General features: G+C 42.2%; 1 protein-coding gene across 3 annotated transcripts in view; it reads right to left on the bottom strand.

Annotated features, from left to right (window-relative positions):
* The window catches only part of MEGF10 (multiple EGF like domains 10), a 252,707-nt gene that overhangs the window by 22,399 nt on the left and 215,327 nt on the right, over positions 1 to 14,981 (bottom strand). For all 3 annotated transcript variants that reach the window (XM_030193579.1, XM_030193577.1, XM_030193578.1), the window contains 2 exons: positions 7,147 to 7,275; positions 523 to 651 (listed from right to left, as the gene is read on the bottom strand). In XM_030193579.1, the coding sequence (XP_030049439.1) occupies positions 523 to 651; positions 7,147 to 7,275 (258 nt within the window). The remainder of the gene's footprint in view (positions 1 to 522; positions 652 to 7,146; positions 7,276 to 14,981) is intronic.

The following is a 14,981-nucleotide window of genomic DNA, read 5'->3' as shown; positions in this document are numbered from 1 at the left end:
CTGGCAGCAAACAGCGACTTGTACTCGCTGCTTGAGTCAGCCCAGAGCCTTTCCTCTGCCCTGGTTCTGTCTGTGCAGAAATAGGAAGTTGCATCAGAGGGATGGCTTGGGGCCAGCATGAGCAGCGGGTACGAGTTGCTGCTCGCTGCCGGCCAATAACTGAAAGATTTCAAAGGTATGGAGGCGTTTGAGGTGGAGTTGAGAGACCCCAGAGCACCTGCAGGGAAGGGGAGGAAGAGCTGTCAGGCAGGAAAGGGGGGGAACAGGTTTCTCACACCCACCCACTTTGGGCTCAGGCCCACCCAAAATCGGATGTCTTATGCCCCTGGTGGGCTGGGTGGCAGAGTGTTAACCTCCATCTGAGTTCCAATATAACCCAAGTTCTCAGTCTCAGCCAAAAGACTAGCAAGGGTCTGTCCTAAGCTAATAGCTCGGATGTTAGCCAAAAAGGGTGAGAAGCAGGATGTATTAATTAGGCTGTTACTATTGTGTCACTTTTGTCAGGTTTTATTACACACTCACTCTGTTCACAGTATTTCCCCATAAAACCTGTGCGGCAGGTACACTGCCCTGATATGTGATCACAGTCTGCTCCGTTCTGACACTGGCATACTGAGGCACAGTCTTTCCCATAAAAACCCAGCGGACACCCTGCAGAAAAAGCAGAAACAGAAGGGGAGTAAGCATTCCACAAGCAATTAACATACGAATGAGGCTTTTGACAAAGTTCCTACACATTACTTTCTGGATCTTGAAGAATAAAAAAAAAATGGTACATTGAATTCCAGTTCTTAACAAAGAGATTGTTTCAGTATGAAGCACACATGTTTAAGCAAAGAAAGCCAGGGATCATTATTTATCAGCAGGGACCTCGTAAATGCATTAGAGTGGTCAGTTTAACTGTTTCGTGCCTGTGCAATATACTCCCTTTGAGGCTGCATGTTTATGTTTTTGTAGATGTGTGGAGAGAAACTCTACCTCCTTGTTCTCTTCTTATTATTGGAAAGAGCAGAGGGAGGGTAAGATGGGGAGCTATATTTGCAGGTACAGAACAGGAGATTACCACCAAATCTCTCAAACTCTTCTTTTATGCCTTTAGTTAAGACTTAGCAATAACTAAACAACCACTTAAAAATAATCTTACAACACAAGGGATTTGGGCCCAGATCTCCCATTTGTTGGAGCCATTTGGACATGGGTGTACCACAGAGGCAGGGAGGAAAGATTGCTGCTACTATGGTTGACCAACAAGCAACTTTGTGGCTAAGCTTCAGGGGACAGGTCCTTTCAGCCCATGGACAGGCAATAGTGTCTGGTGAGGGAGAGAAAACCAAGTTACACACCTGTAGCAAGTGTTCTTCAAGGAGAGCAGGATAAAACTCCTCACTGATGGGTGATGTTACCAACAGAGCTCAGTGCAAGAAATAGCTCTTTCAGCTTACACATTTTCTAGAAGCTTTTGAAAAACCTCACTATGCATATGTGTCACTTCCTGCCTGCTGTTGTCACACTGGGACTACTTTGACTTTATTCAATTTTAGAATAGAGTACAACTCCTTGGGGAAGTGGTGTGTAAGTGGGGTATCTTGCTGTCCACAGAGAACACCTGCTAGAGGTAAGTAACTTGGTTTTCTTTAAGGATTAACAAAAGCAGGGTAGCAAGTCCTGACAGATGGGACTCCCTAGCTACAGGCTGCACACAACAGAAAAAAGGGAAGATATAATCAATATGAAAAGCACTGCAAACAGCAGATACCAATATATTTTTGGTGGCAACTAGCCATTTCCATATTTTTACTCTTTTGGAAGGCAGTCTAGAAGTGAAGCGTAGGGGCCTAAGAGGATAGAGTTGGATTCTAATCCTCAAAGAGATTCTGGAGGACTGAAGGAAATGCACTCTTCTAACCAACTGGATAGTATGTGTTTGGTGATGACATTCTAGGTTTACTGAGAGCAAGAGAAGCAAAAAAACTGGGTTGACTTTCTAAGGGCTTTAGTCCATTCCAAGAAGGTGGCTAAGGCTCATCTGCAATCCAATGTTTGCAAGGCACTTTCATTTTTGTGAGTGTGAAGCCAAAAGAAAATTATTAGCAGGACGAAGGATTATGGTGAAAATCCAACACTATCTTAAAACAGAACTTTGGATAGGTGTGCAAAACCACAGTTTGTAAATATCCTCTCCTTGATTTATTTAAGACAATTGTTTGTTTCTCTGTTGCCTAGCTTTTATTTTTGTGTTTGATTTTGTTTGTTGAATTTTTGCCTCAATATACTGTATTTTAGCCCATTTTTAGCATGAATTCTAAACCACCTTGATGTAACTTTTTGTGAAAGGCAATTAATCAAACACTGAATAAACTAAATAACTAAACAGGAGGAATTTGGAAGGATAGTCCTTTAGCTAGACTGGATTGGACAATCCACCAGGATAGAGTGTTGGTGACACAAGCTATGCACCAGAGTTTTTGAGAGGCCTATTGCATGCTTAAGGTCCATTGGGCTTGCTTCATTCTGAGATGTGCCAGGGGAGTTACATATACTGTCAAAGTTATGTGGCCCAATATCTTCAACAAGCCCTTGATGACATTATTTCCATTTCACTATGGACACCAGTGTGGTAATCCTTTCTTGTGGCAGAAAGACCTTTACTCGGGTCGTGTCAGGCAGGTCTCCTATGAATTCCAATTGAGTTGGCTTCATTGAAATCTGGAATAATTTACAACAAACTCTAGTGACTCTTGTACTCAGATAGTTGTGCCCATGGATCCCTGAGCTCCTTCATGAGACATGTTCTTGATCAGCTAATCATCAAGATAGGAGAAAACATTTATATTATGTAACTTCCCACTATTCCAGAACCTGTGGGATAGCTGTGTCCCAGCAGGTAGAGAACTGAAAACTGAATTGAGACATATCTGTCTTGGCATCCAGTCCAGCTTCTCAGTATTTTCTATCTCCAGCAGTTGGATGGACACGCTTTTCTGCCTCTGGGTCTGAGTGCTTTGCTTCTGGTCCTCTCTGTGGTACCCCATGAATTTACTTATTCCCTCCCTTCCACTCTTCCCTGTTTCCTGTGGAGCACTCCTTTTCCAGCATAACAACCTTAAAAAAAAAAAGAAGAAAAGAAAGAGATTTGCTGGAGAGTGTGGGGCACAGAATCAGCCCTGAGCCTCTCTCATCTGTGGTAAGACTTGTGGACACTGTGAGCTTGGGGGAAGTATCTGGTAGTGGTAAGTCCAATTAAAGGTTGATTCAGAACTGTCTGGAAGGCTGCAAATTCTACCTGGTGCAGGGGAAGGATCCTGACACTGCTTGGGACACGTTCTGCTGCACTTGTAACAGTCGAGGAGAATGGTGTCTCCTGCTAAAACATAGTCGGTTAAGTACGATATTCAGCTCTTAACCAACTATGGGGCACCACAAAGATAAGACTGACTTTTATGTAGTCCTATTTATGTTGTTCCTCTGGCCAGTTAAATGCTGAATATCTGCTCTTAACATGCCAATAGCTGACTCCACCCCTAGAACACCCCCCAAAATAGCCAGTTTTGACGTAGGCGCTAACCAGACATTTTCAGTGGCACTAACTAGTTATGTGCTGCTGAAAATGACTGGTTAGCTTCAAACAGGCAATTTAACTGGCCAGGAACCATTTCTGACTAGTTAAATTGCTTTAAATATCTACCTGATTATAATAAAGTGCATAAAAATAAATACAAATTAATAATCCAAGAAGCCATACTACAGTCATCCAATCAAGTTACGATATAAAAGTAGAGAATCTTAAAACAGATTAAAACATAATAACCTCAATAAATATAAGGAAACCCATGGGGAAAAACAGCATAATTAAAAAAAAAAAAGATCAATTCAAACAAATCTATAAAATGTCAAACGGTGCCCTTATCAAACTTCTGGGTTGCAGGAACTGAAAGTTCACACCTGGCAAAAGGCCAGGCCTTAACCTTCTTCCTAAGGGATAAATAATCTTCTGATGCCTTTAGTTCATGAGGAAAATAAAACAAGGAGGCTGATCTTGTAAAAGAACACAGTCTTTTATTCAGCAAAAAGCTCTCAGTCTGAATAAAAGACTGTGGTTTTTTTTTTTTTACAAGATCTGCCTCCTTGTTTTATCTTCCTCACTGAATTTGGCGGATCACATGCCTTGTTGTTTTCTGACTTAGTTCATGAGGTACTTTGGTCCAAAGCTAAAGATCAATACAAGTAAATGCTCACACCCATGTGCAAGTGAATTTCACTTCCTTAAAGAGACTGTTACACAGTAATGCACCCTGAGAAGATCTCACGGGGCACTTACACATATATGAAAGCAGGAGGCCCTTCAAATTAGACATTCCCTGCCCACAACAGATTTAAAAATCTAGATTCAATTTCTTAAAATTCACGCAATATTCCACTGGCAAGTAGCAAACAATACAAGCATGTAAGTATAGGCCTCATTCTCTGATTACAGCGTTAAAAATCTAATTTCAATCCCTTTGTTAGGTTAAATGACATAGGAATGTGTTACAGAGACTGGGAAGGAGCAATGAGAAAGAAGAGATCAGAGGAAAGGAGTGGCCTAGTGGTTACGGTGGTGGACTCTGGTCCTAGGGAACTGAGTTCAATTCCCACTTCAGGCACAGGCAGCTCCTTGTGACTCTGGGCAAGTCACTTAACCCTCCATTGCTCCAGGTACAAATAAGTACCTGTATATAATATGTAAGCTGCATTGAGCCTGCCATGAGTGGGAAAGCATGGGGTACAAATATAATAAAAAATAAAACTGGCAGAAGATACCACAGCTCTCTATGGAAGACATCTAGAAAGAAATTATAGGCCTGATATTTGTTGTTGGCTTAGACTCTGCTATCCATAGATATTCAATAGCAATATTTGGATACGCTGCTGAATATTTATTTATTTATTGCACTTGTATCCTATCAGACAGCCTCGGTACTACCCGGAGTAGTGCATGGGCGGAGCATGGGCAGAAGTGGAAGTTATAGAGACTCATAATATTCAGCCGGCTCTCTGGATAATTATCCAGATATCTTTAGGACAGCCAAAAGCTACACTAATGTTATCCAGACACTTATTCAGCAAGCAAGCTAGCACTGACCATACTGCACTGATATTCAGCACCAACTGCAATCCAGATACCAGCACAGAACATTTAGATTATCTTTAACCACCTTGTTTTTAAAAACACACCAACTGGGACAGCTGAATATCAACCTGTATGAAAATGTGAAGGGTAATTCTATAAATAGCACCTAAAGTTAGGCTCCAATTGTGTGCCACGTTTTATAGAATACAAGAACAAATGCAAGGGGTTGGCACCCTTAATTGTTGATTGCAAGTGTATGTGTTAGGTGCTATGCTATAAAACTGGTGTGCTAGTCTCATGGCACAAAACAGCAAATAGGCTCTACCGGTGGGTGGAGCATAGGTGTGTCATGAATATTCTGCCTAGAGACATGTGCACCTTATAGTATAGTATCAGATGCACTCATTGTAAGGTACACTTACCTGGTGTAAGCTGTCATGCCTACATTTTGGTGCACCAAAGTGGCTTTGCACTATTATTATAGAATTGGCACCAAGCATTCCCATTTATTTATTTGACACATTTATATCCCACATTATTCCACTTAGTTGCAGGCTCAATGTGGCTTACACAATAGCGTAGAGGTAGACTCTGGTTCAATAATACAAATACATAGTACAGTAGAAAGCATGTAACAAACATCAGTATAAAACAACAAGGAAATAAAAAGAGGGTAGTTATAGAAATCTAGTACGGTTCATATTTTGTTGTGTCACATGAAGTAGGAAGTGAATTTGGGTCAGGGGGGGTAGGCCTTCTTAAACAAGTTGGTTTTCAGTAGTTTCCTGAAGTTAAGATGGTTATGGATAGATCTCACGGTTTTGGGCATTGCGTTCCACAGTTGTGTACTAATGTAAAAAAGCTGGATGCTTAAGTTGATTTGTATCTAAGTCCATTGCAGTCTGGATAATGCAGATTTAAATAAGTTCGGGATAGGCTGGTACTGTTTCTGGGTGGTAATTTTATGAGGTTTATCATGGAGTAGCCGCCTAATGGTTAGTGCAGCGGGCTTTGATCCTGGCAACCTAGGTTCAATTCCCACTGCAGCTCCCTGTGACCTTGGGCAAGTCACTTAGCAGCCATTTTACTAAGCTGCGTAGGTGCTTATGTGTGCACAACGCAAGCCAATTTGGAACTACCGTGTGGCCTGGGTGGTAATTCAGTTTTTTATGTGCATCTAGTACACACGTCCAAAAAATTTTTAAATTTTGGAATGCACAGCGCTAACCGAGCGGCAATCGGTGGTGTATATGCGTTGATGATTACTGCCTGGTTAATGCATGACACCTTACCGCTAAGTGGCTAGGTGGCGGTCTCAGAACCCAAGATGGACGCGCGCCAATTTTTATTTTGCCGCACGTCCATTTTTGCCCCCTCCCCCCAAAAGGCCTTTTTTACAGGTACATTGAAAAATGGATCTGCGCCTGTCCAAAACGTGCCTACACTAGTGCAGGCCATTTTTCAGTGTACCTTAGTAAAAGATCACCTTAACCTTCCATTGTCCCGGATACAAAAGCTTAGATTTTAAGCCCTCTATGGGCAGAGAAAGTACCTGCATATAGTGTGTACAGCACTGTTTTTGTCTAGTAGCGTTATAGAAATGACCAGTAGTAGTAGTACATTTAGGCATCACTTTATAGAATTGCCCCCTTTGTAAACATGTATGCAGGGCTTTTTTGGAGGGGGTACTTGGGGGTATTGCGTACCGGCACCTTTTCCACTATCTGCTAAAATTGACCCATGGTCCCCAAATTTTAATGAAAGAGCTCAGGCCCTGCACACCAATTCTGCCTTGTTATAGATTCTGTGACTGGTTGCAGGGGGCCTGGCTATTGTGGGGTGGGTCCCTCGGTGATCACCCTACCCCAGAAGGTTGGCCTGGCATTTGAGTACCGGCACCTTTTTTGCTAGAAAAAACACACTGCAGATATGTAACATAAATTGAAGGAAAATGGGTTAATGTTTTACTGTTTTGCTATTGGCATATTACTTTCATTACAGGAGTAATTATAGAAGAAGAAAAAACTTTTGCTCACTTTGAGTACAATAGAGGCCTGTCCACCCAGCAGCACATTTACACTCTCCATCATAGGCACTGCAAAATGCTCCATTGTGGCAGTTGCAGGTATGAATGCAGTTTGGGCCCCAGTGCGCAGGCGGACAAGCTGGAACAGAGAAAATTAAGTTAGTCGTATTGCAAAAGGAAGAAATATCTAGAACAGACAGTAAAGCAAACTTAACACATTGAATCGATTAGTTCTAACACATTCTTCAGCCTCCATGATATTTCACTTTGCTTCCATTTGGAGTAAGGATTAAATTATGGAGATCTCTGTTTGCCTGGAGGAATGGGCTGTGCGAGCTTGGTTGGTGCAGACATCTCCATAGATATAATCTGGCAGCTGAGATCAGCAACAAAGCCTCCCAGACATTATTTCCCCTCCCCCCAATATTCAGTGCTATTTAACTGGCCAGGAATGACTCCTGGTCTGTTAAATAGCGCTTAACCAGTTATCCACAAATATTCAAGAGGAGATAGCCAGTTATCTCCTGCTGAATATTCCCAGTCAGTGTTTAGTGGCTAACCGGTTATATCGCACATTGCCAGCTACATTTGGTGGCTGAACCGAACCACTGAAACAGCAGGCCTATCTTTGGCTGGTTTAAACTTAACCGGCCAGCGCTGAATATTGGTTTGGCTGGTTAAGTTTAAACCAGTCAAAAATAAACTGGATATTCAATGCTGGTCACTGGAAACAGCCTGGCATGGAATATCTGGTCTCACCGCTGACCGTGGGAGTTAACCGGGCTAGTAGTAGTACCTTCTGCAGTCTGAATATCGGCCCCTATATCTTCAGAGCTGGCAAGTGCCCAAAAGGGCGTACTCAAAGGGGCACACCATACCCCTTTGGAGTCCCTTAGGCATCAAGAAGGAGCCAGAAGAAGGGGAGTATCTTCGATCAAGGGCGAATGGGAAAGAGAAAAGGGAGGGGGTGCAAAGAAGATGACAGCTCCAGTTAAAGAACCGATGGACCAACATATTAAAGCATTACCTGGCCCCGCAAACTCTGAAACTGTAAGTGGTATTTCCTCTGCAAAAGTCTCCTTGTTTTGGGGTGGAAGAACTCCACCCCTTCAACAACATATATTATCAAAAGAAAGAGCAGTGTCAGGGAAGCAGAAGAAGACCCCCACCTCTGATAAATAAGCTTTAACCTACAGCTTCAGAAGGTAGCAACTTTTCCAACACAATTGCAGGCTGGAGAAGTGGGGTTCTTATACCAGAAGAGAGAGGGGCTTCTGATAGACTATTCACAGCACAAGACCCAGGGAACAAAGTCATAGAAGATACATGCTCTTACAGGTACCGGACTCAATCTTCCTTGCCGATCATCTTCCACTTTTCCGCTTCCCCATAAAGGCAATCACAAAAAACAAAGCCTATCCTACTCCTGGCTCCTCAGTATTACAAAGGGGAGTGCCCCTATGGTCTTGCAGCAGGGCAGAGTTCTTAAATTATCCCTCAGGACCTACGTGTGCCGTCAGCTTGAGACGTGGTAGTGACTGCAAGCAAAAGGTACTTTTCTATAACCAAGATCTTCCCATGGAGCTGCAGCAGGGCAGAGTTCTTAGATGATCCTTCAGGACCCATGTATGACATCAGCTGGCTTGAGTCGTGGTAGTTACCGGTTCCAGCACCAATAAAACTTTCAGCTGATTCTTTTTCTTCTAACATTGACCCAGCAGTGCTACAAAATTTTACTTTGAAGGATATTGGCTCTTATCTCTCTTGGATGGAAAAAAACGCTGCAAGAAAATATATTATTGTTGTCTAAATTCTCAGTAGATATGTTCAGATATTCAATGTTAGTGTCTGGATATGGCCCAGGATTGAATAACCAGGGATTAAGCCAGTGACAGCCAAAAAAACGCTGACTGCCACTGGATGAATATCCAGGGCCACCGAGAAATAGCGCCGAGCCCAACCGCCATTCCCCCCCCCCCCCCCCCCCTCACTCGGGACGCCCGGCAGTAATTCTGGATTGGCGCATGGCAAGCCTGTTGCCGCATGCCAACCCTTTAGTAAAAGGCCCCTAGACAGCCACAGAGAGGCAGCAGGAAGACCTTTGCAGAGCAATGTTGTAAAAGGCAGACCTTCCCAGCATTAGCCTGTATATTCAAGCAAATTGCCTTCTTATTCTACAATACACAGAAAATAACAGAAGGGTATGAATAGGTATATTTGGGTTTAAATAAAAATCTCTAGCTCTATCTGCTTGCTCTGATTGGCGATTGAATAGAGATGGTTTATTTTAAATCTATTGTTATATTTCCATAATGACTCAGCAATACTCAGGATCTGGACTTGTTTAATTGACTCCTTTTTACCTGGATAATTGTTGAAAGGCTTGGGTCTTTAAGGAAGAGGCTAGAGCCTTGAACATGAAACATCTGTAGAACAAGTTCTGAAAGCACACATGAAGCTTTCTTTTAAGAAGGATCACTACAGTTCTTTTAAAAGCTAAGATCTCCTGGCTATATATTTAATTATCTTTGTGCTTGGCCAGCTTGTTTCACTGTAAGCTGCTTTACCACCTGTGTTTTGTTTTATTCTTCTTTACTAAATATATTGTTTACTTAGCTTAAATCTTTCTTGTACATTGAAAAAAAATTCTCTCGCTTGAGCTGCTAGGTACTAAAAGTAGTTATTTACTGTTGACAAAATACGACCGTTTTCTGCTGTTTGCCTTCTTATACTAAACTACATTGCCACTTAAAACTCCCTCACACTCTATCTGTAATCAATTACAGTAAGTAATTTTGACACTGTTGATCATGCTGTAGCTTATCACAAACTATCAGAATGAGTTCTTCAGTGTGAAAATTCCTTAGTGGTACAATCAATTAGGTTGAGACAAATGAGATGTTTACATCCATATTTGGATTGGGATGCTATCCAGCTTATAATCGAAAGAGAAAAACGCCTATATTGCGACCCAAATCGGGAGATGGGCGTCTTTCTCCCGTGGGCGCCCAAATCGGTATAATCGAAAGACGATTTTGGGCGTTTCCAACTGCAATCCGTCGCGGAAATGGGTAAAGTTGATGGGGGCGTGTTGGAGGCGTGGTGAAGGCGGAACTGGGGCGTGGTTATCAGCCGAGGAGAGATGGGCGTCTTTAGCTGATAATAAAAAAAAAAGGCATTTTTACCACGATTTTGGGTCACTTTTTTTGGACCCTTTTTTTTCACGAACAGGTCCCAAAAAAGTGCCCCAACTGACCAGATGACCACTGGAGGGAATCGGGGATGACCTCCCCGGACTCCCCCAGTGGTCACTAACCCCCTCCCACCAAAAAAACCCACTTTACAAACTTTTTTTCCAGCCTCTATACCAGCCTCAAATGCCGTACCCACCTCCATGACAGCAGAATGTGTTCTAGCCTGTGACAGCCTTTCCCTGGTTCTGATGTGGCTCTCGGGTGAGTGTGACACCTTTTCTGTTATGTGCACTGCAGAGTCACATCAGCAATGCATTGTGGTGGGTGTAGGGTATAGGGCTCCGTGATTCCAGTAGCTTGTGGCAAATGCTCACGATGTTGGTAGTTGGTAGGCTCTACTCCTATGGTGCTTTTCCCCCTACTTACTGGGTCAGAATGTGCCCTGTTTTGTTTCCGGTAGTCCATGAGGTAGTGGCCATTTTTGTAAGCCAGTTTTAGATCCCTTTCATGTGTTAGCCACGTTACAGAACTTAGTTCTTCCCTTGAATGTGGCTGAAAGAGGGCATTGTACAGCATTCTGCCAGCTCTGACCTACTGCTCATCTCAGTACCAGGGAGACTCATTGCCAGTGGGGCACAACCTCTGATCTGCAGTTAACTGTGAGTAAGCGTGCTTATTCCAATAAAGGACGTTTTCGGAGAGATTAGTCTTCAGGTGTCAACTGGTGTGCCAATGTTATATAGCAGCAACAAGTCCTAGAGGCCTGCATGTATGTAGGTCCCTGGAGCACTTTTAGTGGGTACCATAGTGCACTTCAGCCAGGCGGACCCAGGCCCATCCCCCCCTACCTGTAACACTTGTACTGGTAAATGGGAGGCCTCCAAAACCCACTGTACCCACACATAGGTGCCCCCTTCACCCCTAAGAGCTATGGTAGTGTTGTACATTTGTGGGTTTTGGGGGAGGGGGGTTGGGGGCTCAGCACCTGTGGTAAGGGAGCTATGCATGTGGGAGCGTTGTCTGAAGTCCACCGCACTGACCTCTAGGGTGCCCAGTTGGTGTCCTAGCATGTCAGGGGGGGCGAGTGTACTACGAATCGTGGCCCGTCCCACGACCAAATGGCTCGGATTAGGACGTTTTTGAGCTGGGCGTTTTTAGTTTCCATTATCGCAAAAAAAAAAAAACAAACGCCCAGCTGAAAAACGTCCATTTTTTTGAAAATACGGTCTGTCCCGCCTCTTCACGTACCCGTTTTCGGACAAAGACGCCCATGGAGATAGGTGTTCGCGTTCGATTATGCCCCTCCACGGTGACTAACTCATGCATTGGTGATGAGAAAGGTGGAGAAGCATTTTTGATATGACGTCTAAGTCCGACTTAAGACGTTTTGCATAAAACGTCCAAAATCTGAATAGGAAAGAAGTTCATTTTCAAAAATGAAAAAATGTCTATCTTTTAATACTGTTTTCAACAAGGTTTTGTGATTTGGACATTTTGTTTTTTGGTCCATTTTCAAACAAAAAACTTCCAAATGCAAAATGCACAAAATCAAGCCATTGGGATATAGGAGGAGCCAGCATTTTTAGTAGACTGGTCCCCCAGACTTTCCAGGAAAGCAATAGAACACCCTAGGGGGCACTGCAGTGGACTTCATAAAATGCTCCCAGGTACACATCTCACCATTGCTCCTTTATCTTGTCTGCTGAGCCCCCCCAAAACCCAGTACCCCCAACTGTACACCACTACCATAGCCCTTATGGGTGAAGGGTGCACCTATATGTGGGAACAGTGGGTTTCTGGTGCGTTTTGGAGGGCTCACAGTTTCCTCCAAAAGTGTAACAGATAGGGAGAATTATGGGCCTGGGTCCACCTGTCTGCAGTGCACTGAACTCACCACTATTCCAGGGACCGGCATGCTGTTCTAATGGACCTGAGTATAACATCTGAGGGTGGCATAGAGGCTGGCAAGTACTGTTTTTAATCACATTTTTGGGAGGTGGGAGGGAGCTAATGGCCACTGGAGGAGTAAAGAGAAGTCACCCCTGATTCCCTCCAGTGGTCATCTGGTCATTTAGGGCACCTTTTTATGCCTTATTCATTATAAAAAAACAGGATTAGCTCAAAATGTCTTAGTTTTAGTTTTGGACAGTTTTGTTCTGTTCCATTATGGCTGAAAAATGTCTTAAGTGTTAGGAACACCCAAACCTCACACTTAACACGCCCCTGATGTCCTCCTTGTGATTTGAACGCACTTCTGACAGACTTCATAGAAAAATATCTAAAAATTGGTTTTGAAAATACCTATTTGGACATTTTTGTGAGAAAAATGTCCAAATGAAGATTTATGCCACTTTTTTGGACGTTTTTCTCTTTTGAAAATGAGCCCAATAGTCTATGAAAATGTGGTGTACAGAGGATTGTCAGGAACTGCATTACAGCATCTTCAATTATTGCAGAACACACCTTATACCTATTTTATTTGATCTTCATTGCCTTCCTATTAAGTGATTTTAAAGTTTTGGTGATAATATTTCAGTGTTTATATTTTAGGGAGCCATCATATTTGGCATCTTGGATTTATGTACATCAGAGGTCATTAAGATCTCAGGATTAGTTATGATGGGTTCCAGCATTAAGAGGTTAATTTTATAAAATAGGCACTAACATTTACATTCCAATTACACATGCAAATGTTTATAATAATCGCATATACTGCATATGTGTGCACATATATGCATAAGTGTCAAAAATCTGCCTATATGCTATTCTGTAAATATGCGAATATTTTACACAGCAGGTCTTTATATATGCAGCCCCTCATTCTATACAGTACTTCAATCATTAAGTGCCAACTTGGCATATAACTTCCATGCTACAATAACAGGCACCAAAATGGAGGTGAAATGGAAGGTATACACATAAGTGCACTTAGGCACTATTCTGTAGCTTGGCGCCTAAGTATTCTTGTGTGTAACTGCAAAGGGGGTGTTCACAAAGAAAGACCATGGGCATGCTGCCAAGCAACACGCCCAACTCACTAAGTTGTATGCACAGGATGCCACTTTTAGGCACACACATTTACACCTGCCTTCGATCTGGCCTCATCTTGGCATTTTTCTCCCACTCCCACAAACAGCGGGCTCCAGTAGATCAAAATCTGTGATGCAGACACCCACTCTGCCAAATGCCAAAATTCCTTTCCTGCACTGAGAAATGATGATGGTCTTGAAATGAAATCTGAAGTGATGCCAGAGATGAAGAGACAGTCACATAAATACATAAGAATTATCATTCAGTATCAACTCAATAGGTCCATCAACAGTGGCACAAATCATATACATTGAAAGAGAAACTAAGAGCAATACAGTGCATTGATAAGGGTGACACAGATGGATAGTTGAAAAATCAACCAAAGACCACTGACTACCTGCACAAAATCAACGAAGAATGTGGTCTCAAGTGAAAACGCGCAAAGTTAGCACAAGATGTGAACTTGGATTCAGCCCTGTTCACATGGTTCATGCAGCAACAGCAAAAGGGCATTCCAATCTCAAGGACACGATATGCACATACACAGAGAAATTTGACAGAGATCTTAACAGTGAATCCAGTCAATTCAAAGCAAATGATGGTTGGCTATAGAGATGGCAGCAAAGGCATGGGATATCTCAAAGAGCAACTGCAGGTGAAAAAAGATATTCAGATGAGTAAGCTGCCATTCCTACCCACAAAAACTGAAAAAAGTTATTGAGGCTGGAAATTACAGAGAAGTACAGGTCTACAATGCTGATGAGACCAGAATATTCTATAAAATGCTGCCAGATAAAACACTAGCATTGAAGAAGGATAACCACAAAAAAGAAGGATTTAAACAAACCAAAGATAGACTAACCATCTTGTTCAATGTCAATGCAACAGGCAGCCACAAACTTACACCTCTTTGCATTAGGAAGTACCAAAAGCCTCATTGTTTCCATCATATTAACATGAAATCATTACCTTTTTTTGTATAACAATTCTAGAAATTCGTGGGTGACAGCTGAAATTTTCCAGGCCTGGTTCCATAACAACTTTGTTCCTTCTATTCGAAAACATTTGCAGGCTAGGCATCTGAAAGGTAATGCAATACTGCTCTTGGATAATTGTCCTGCTCACCCACCACCTAAAATTTTGATATCCCAGGATGGCAAAGTTAGGGTTGAAAACCTGCCCAAAATTACAACCTCCAATATCCAACCACTGGATGCAAGAAATTTCAAATAATTTATCATGGCTTGGAGTAGATGTTGCACCTGCAAATGTAGAATCCTGGATACATGGGGATAACGAACTGCGCATAAGTCTCATAAATGATGCCTAAATTATGGAATGCGTTGCCTCTTGAGTTACATCTTGAGGATAATTTGTTGAGATTTTGGAAGTTGATAAGTTAAGCAGATTTTTTTATAAGGAGGATGAACTGTTCAGATTGCTTTCAGTATTCATTGTAGTAACTAGTTATCTTTTTTTCTTGTTTTTATTATCCTGTTTTACTTGTTTTGTCTTGTTTGTATTATGTCTTATGTTATAGTAAATTGTTAAGGATTGTAGATTTGTAACATAAAAATGTTTTTAAATACATAAAACAGAATTTAATTTAGGATTTATATTG

This window comes from Microcaecilia unicolor, chromosome 2, assembly GCF_901765095.1.
Source record: "Microcaecilia unicolor chromosome 2, aMicUni1.1, whole genome shotgun sequence".
Classification (NCBI taxonomy): domain Eukaryota; kingdom Metazoa; phylum Chordata; class Amphibia; order Gymnophiona; family Siphonopidae; genus Microcaecilia; species Microcaecilia unicolor.
Note: the sequence above shows the minus strand (reverse complement) of the source record. Positions and strands in the feature narration are given on the sequence as shown.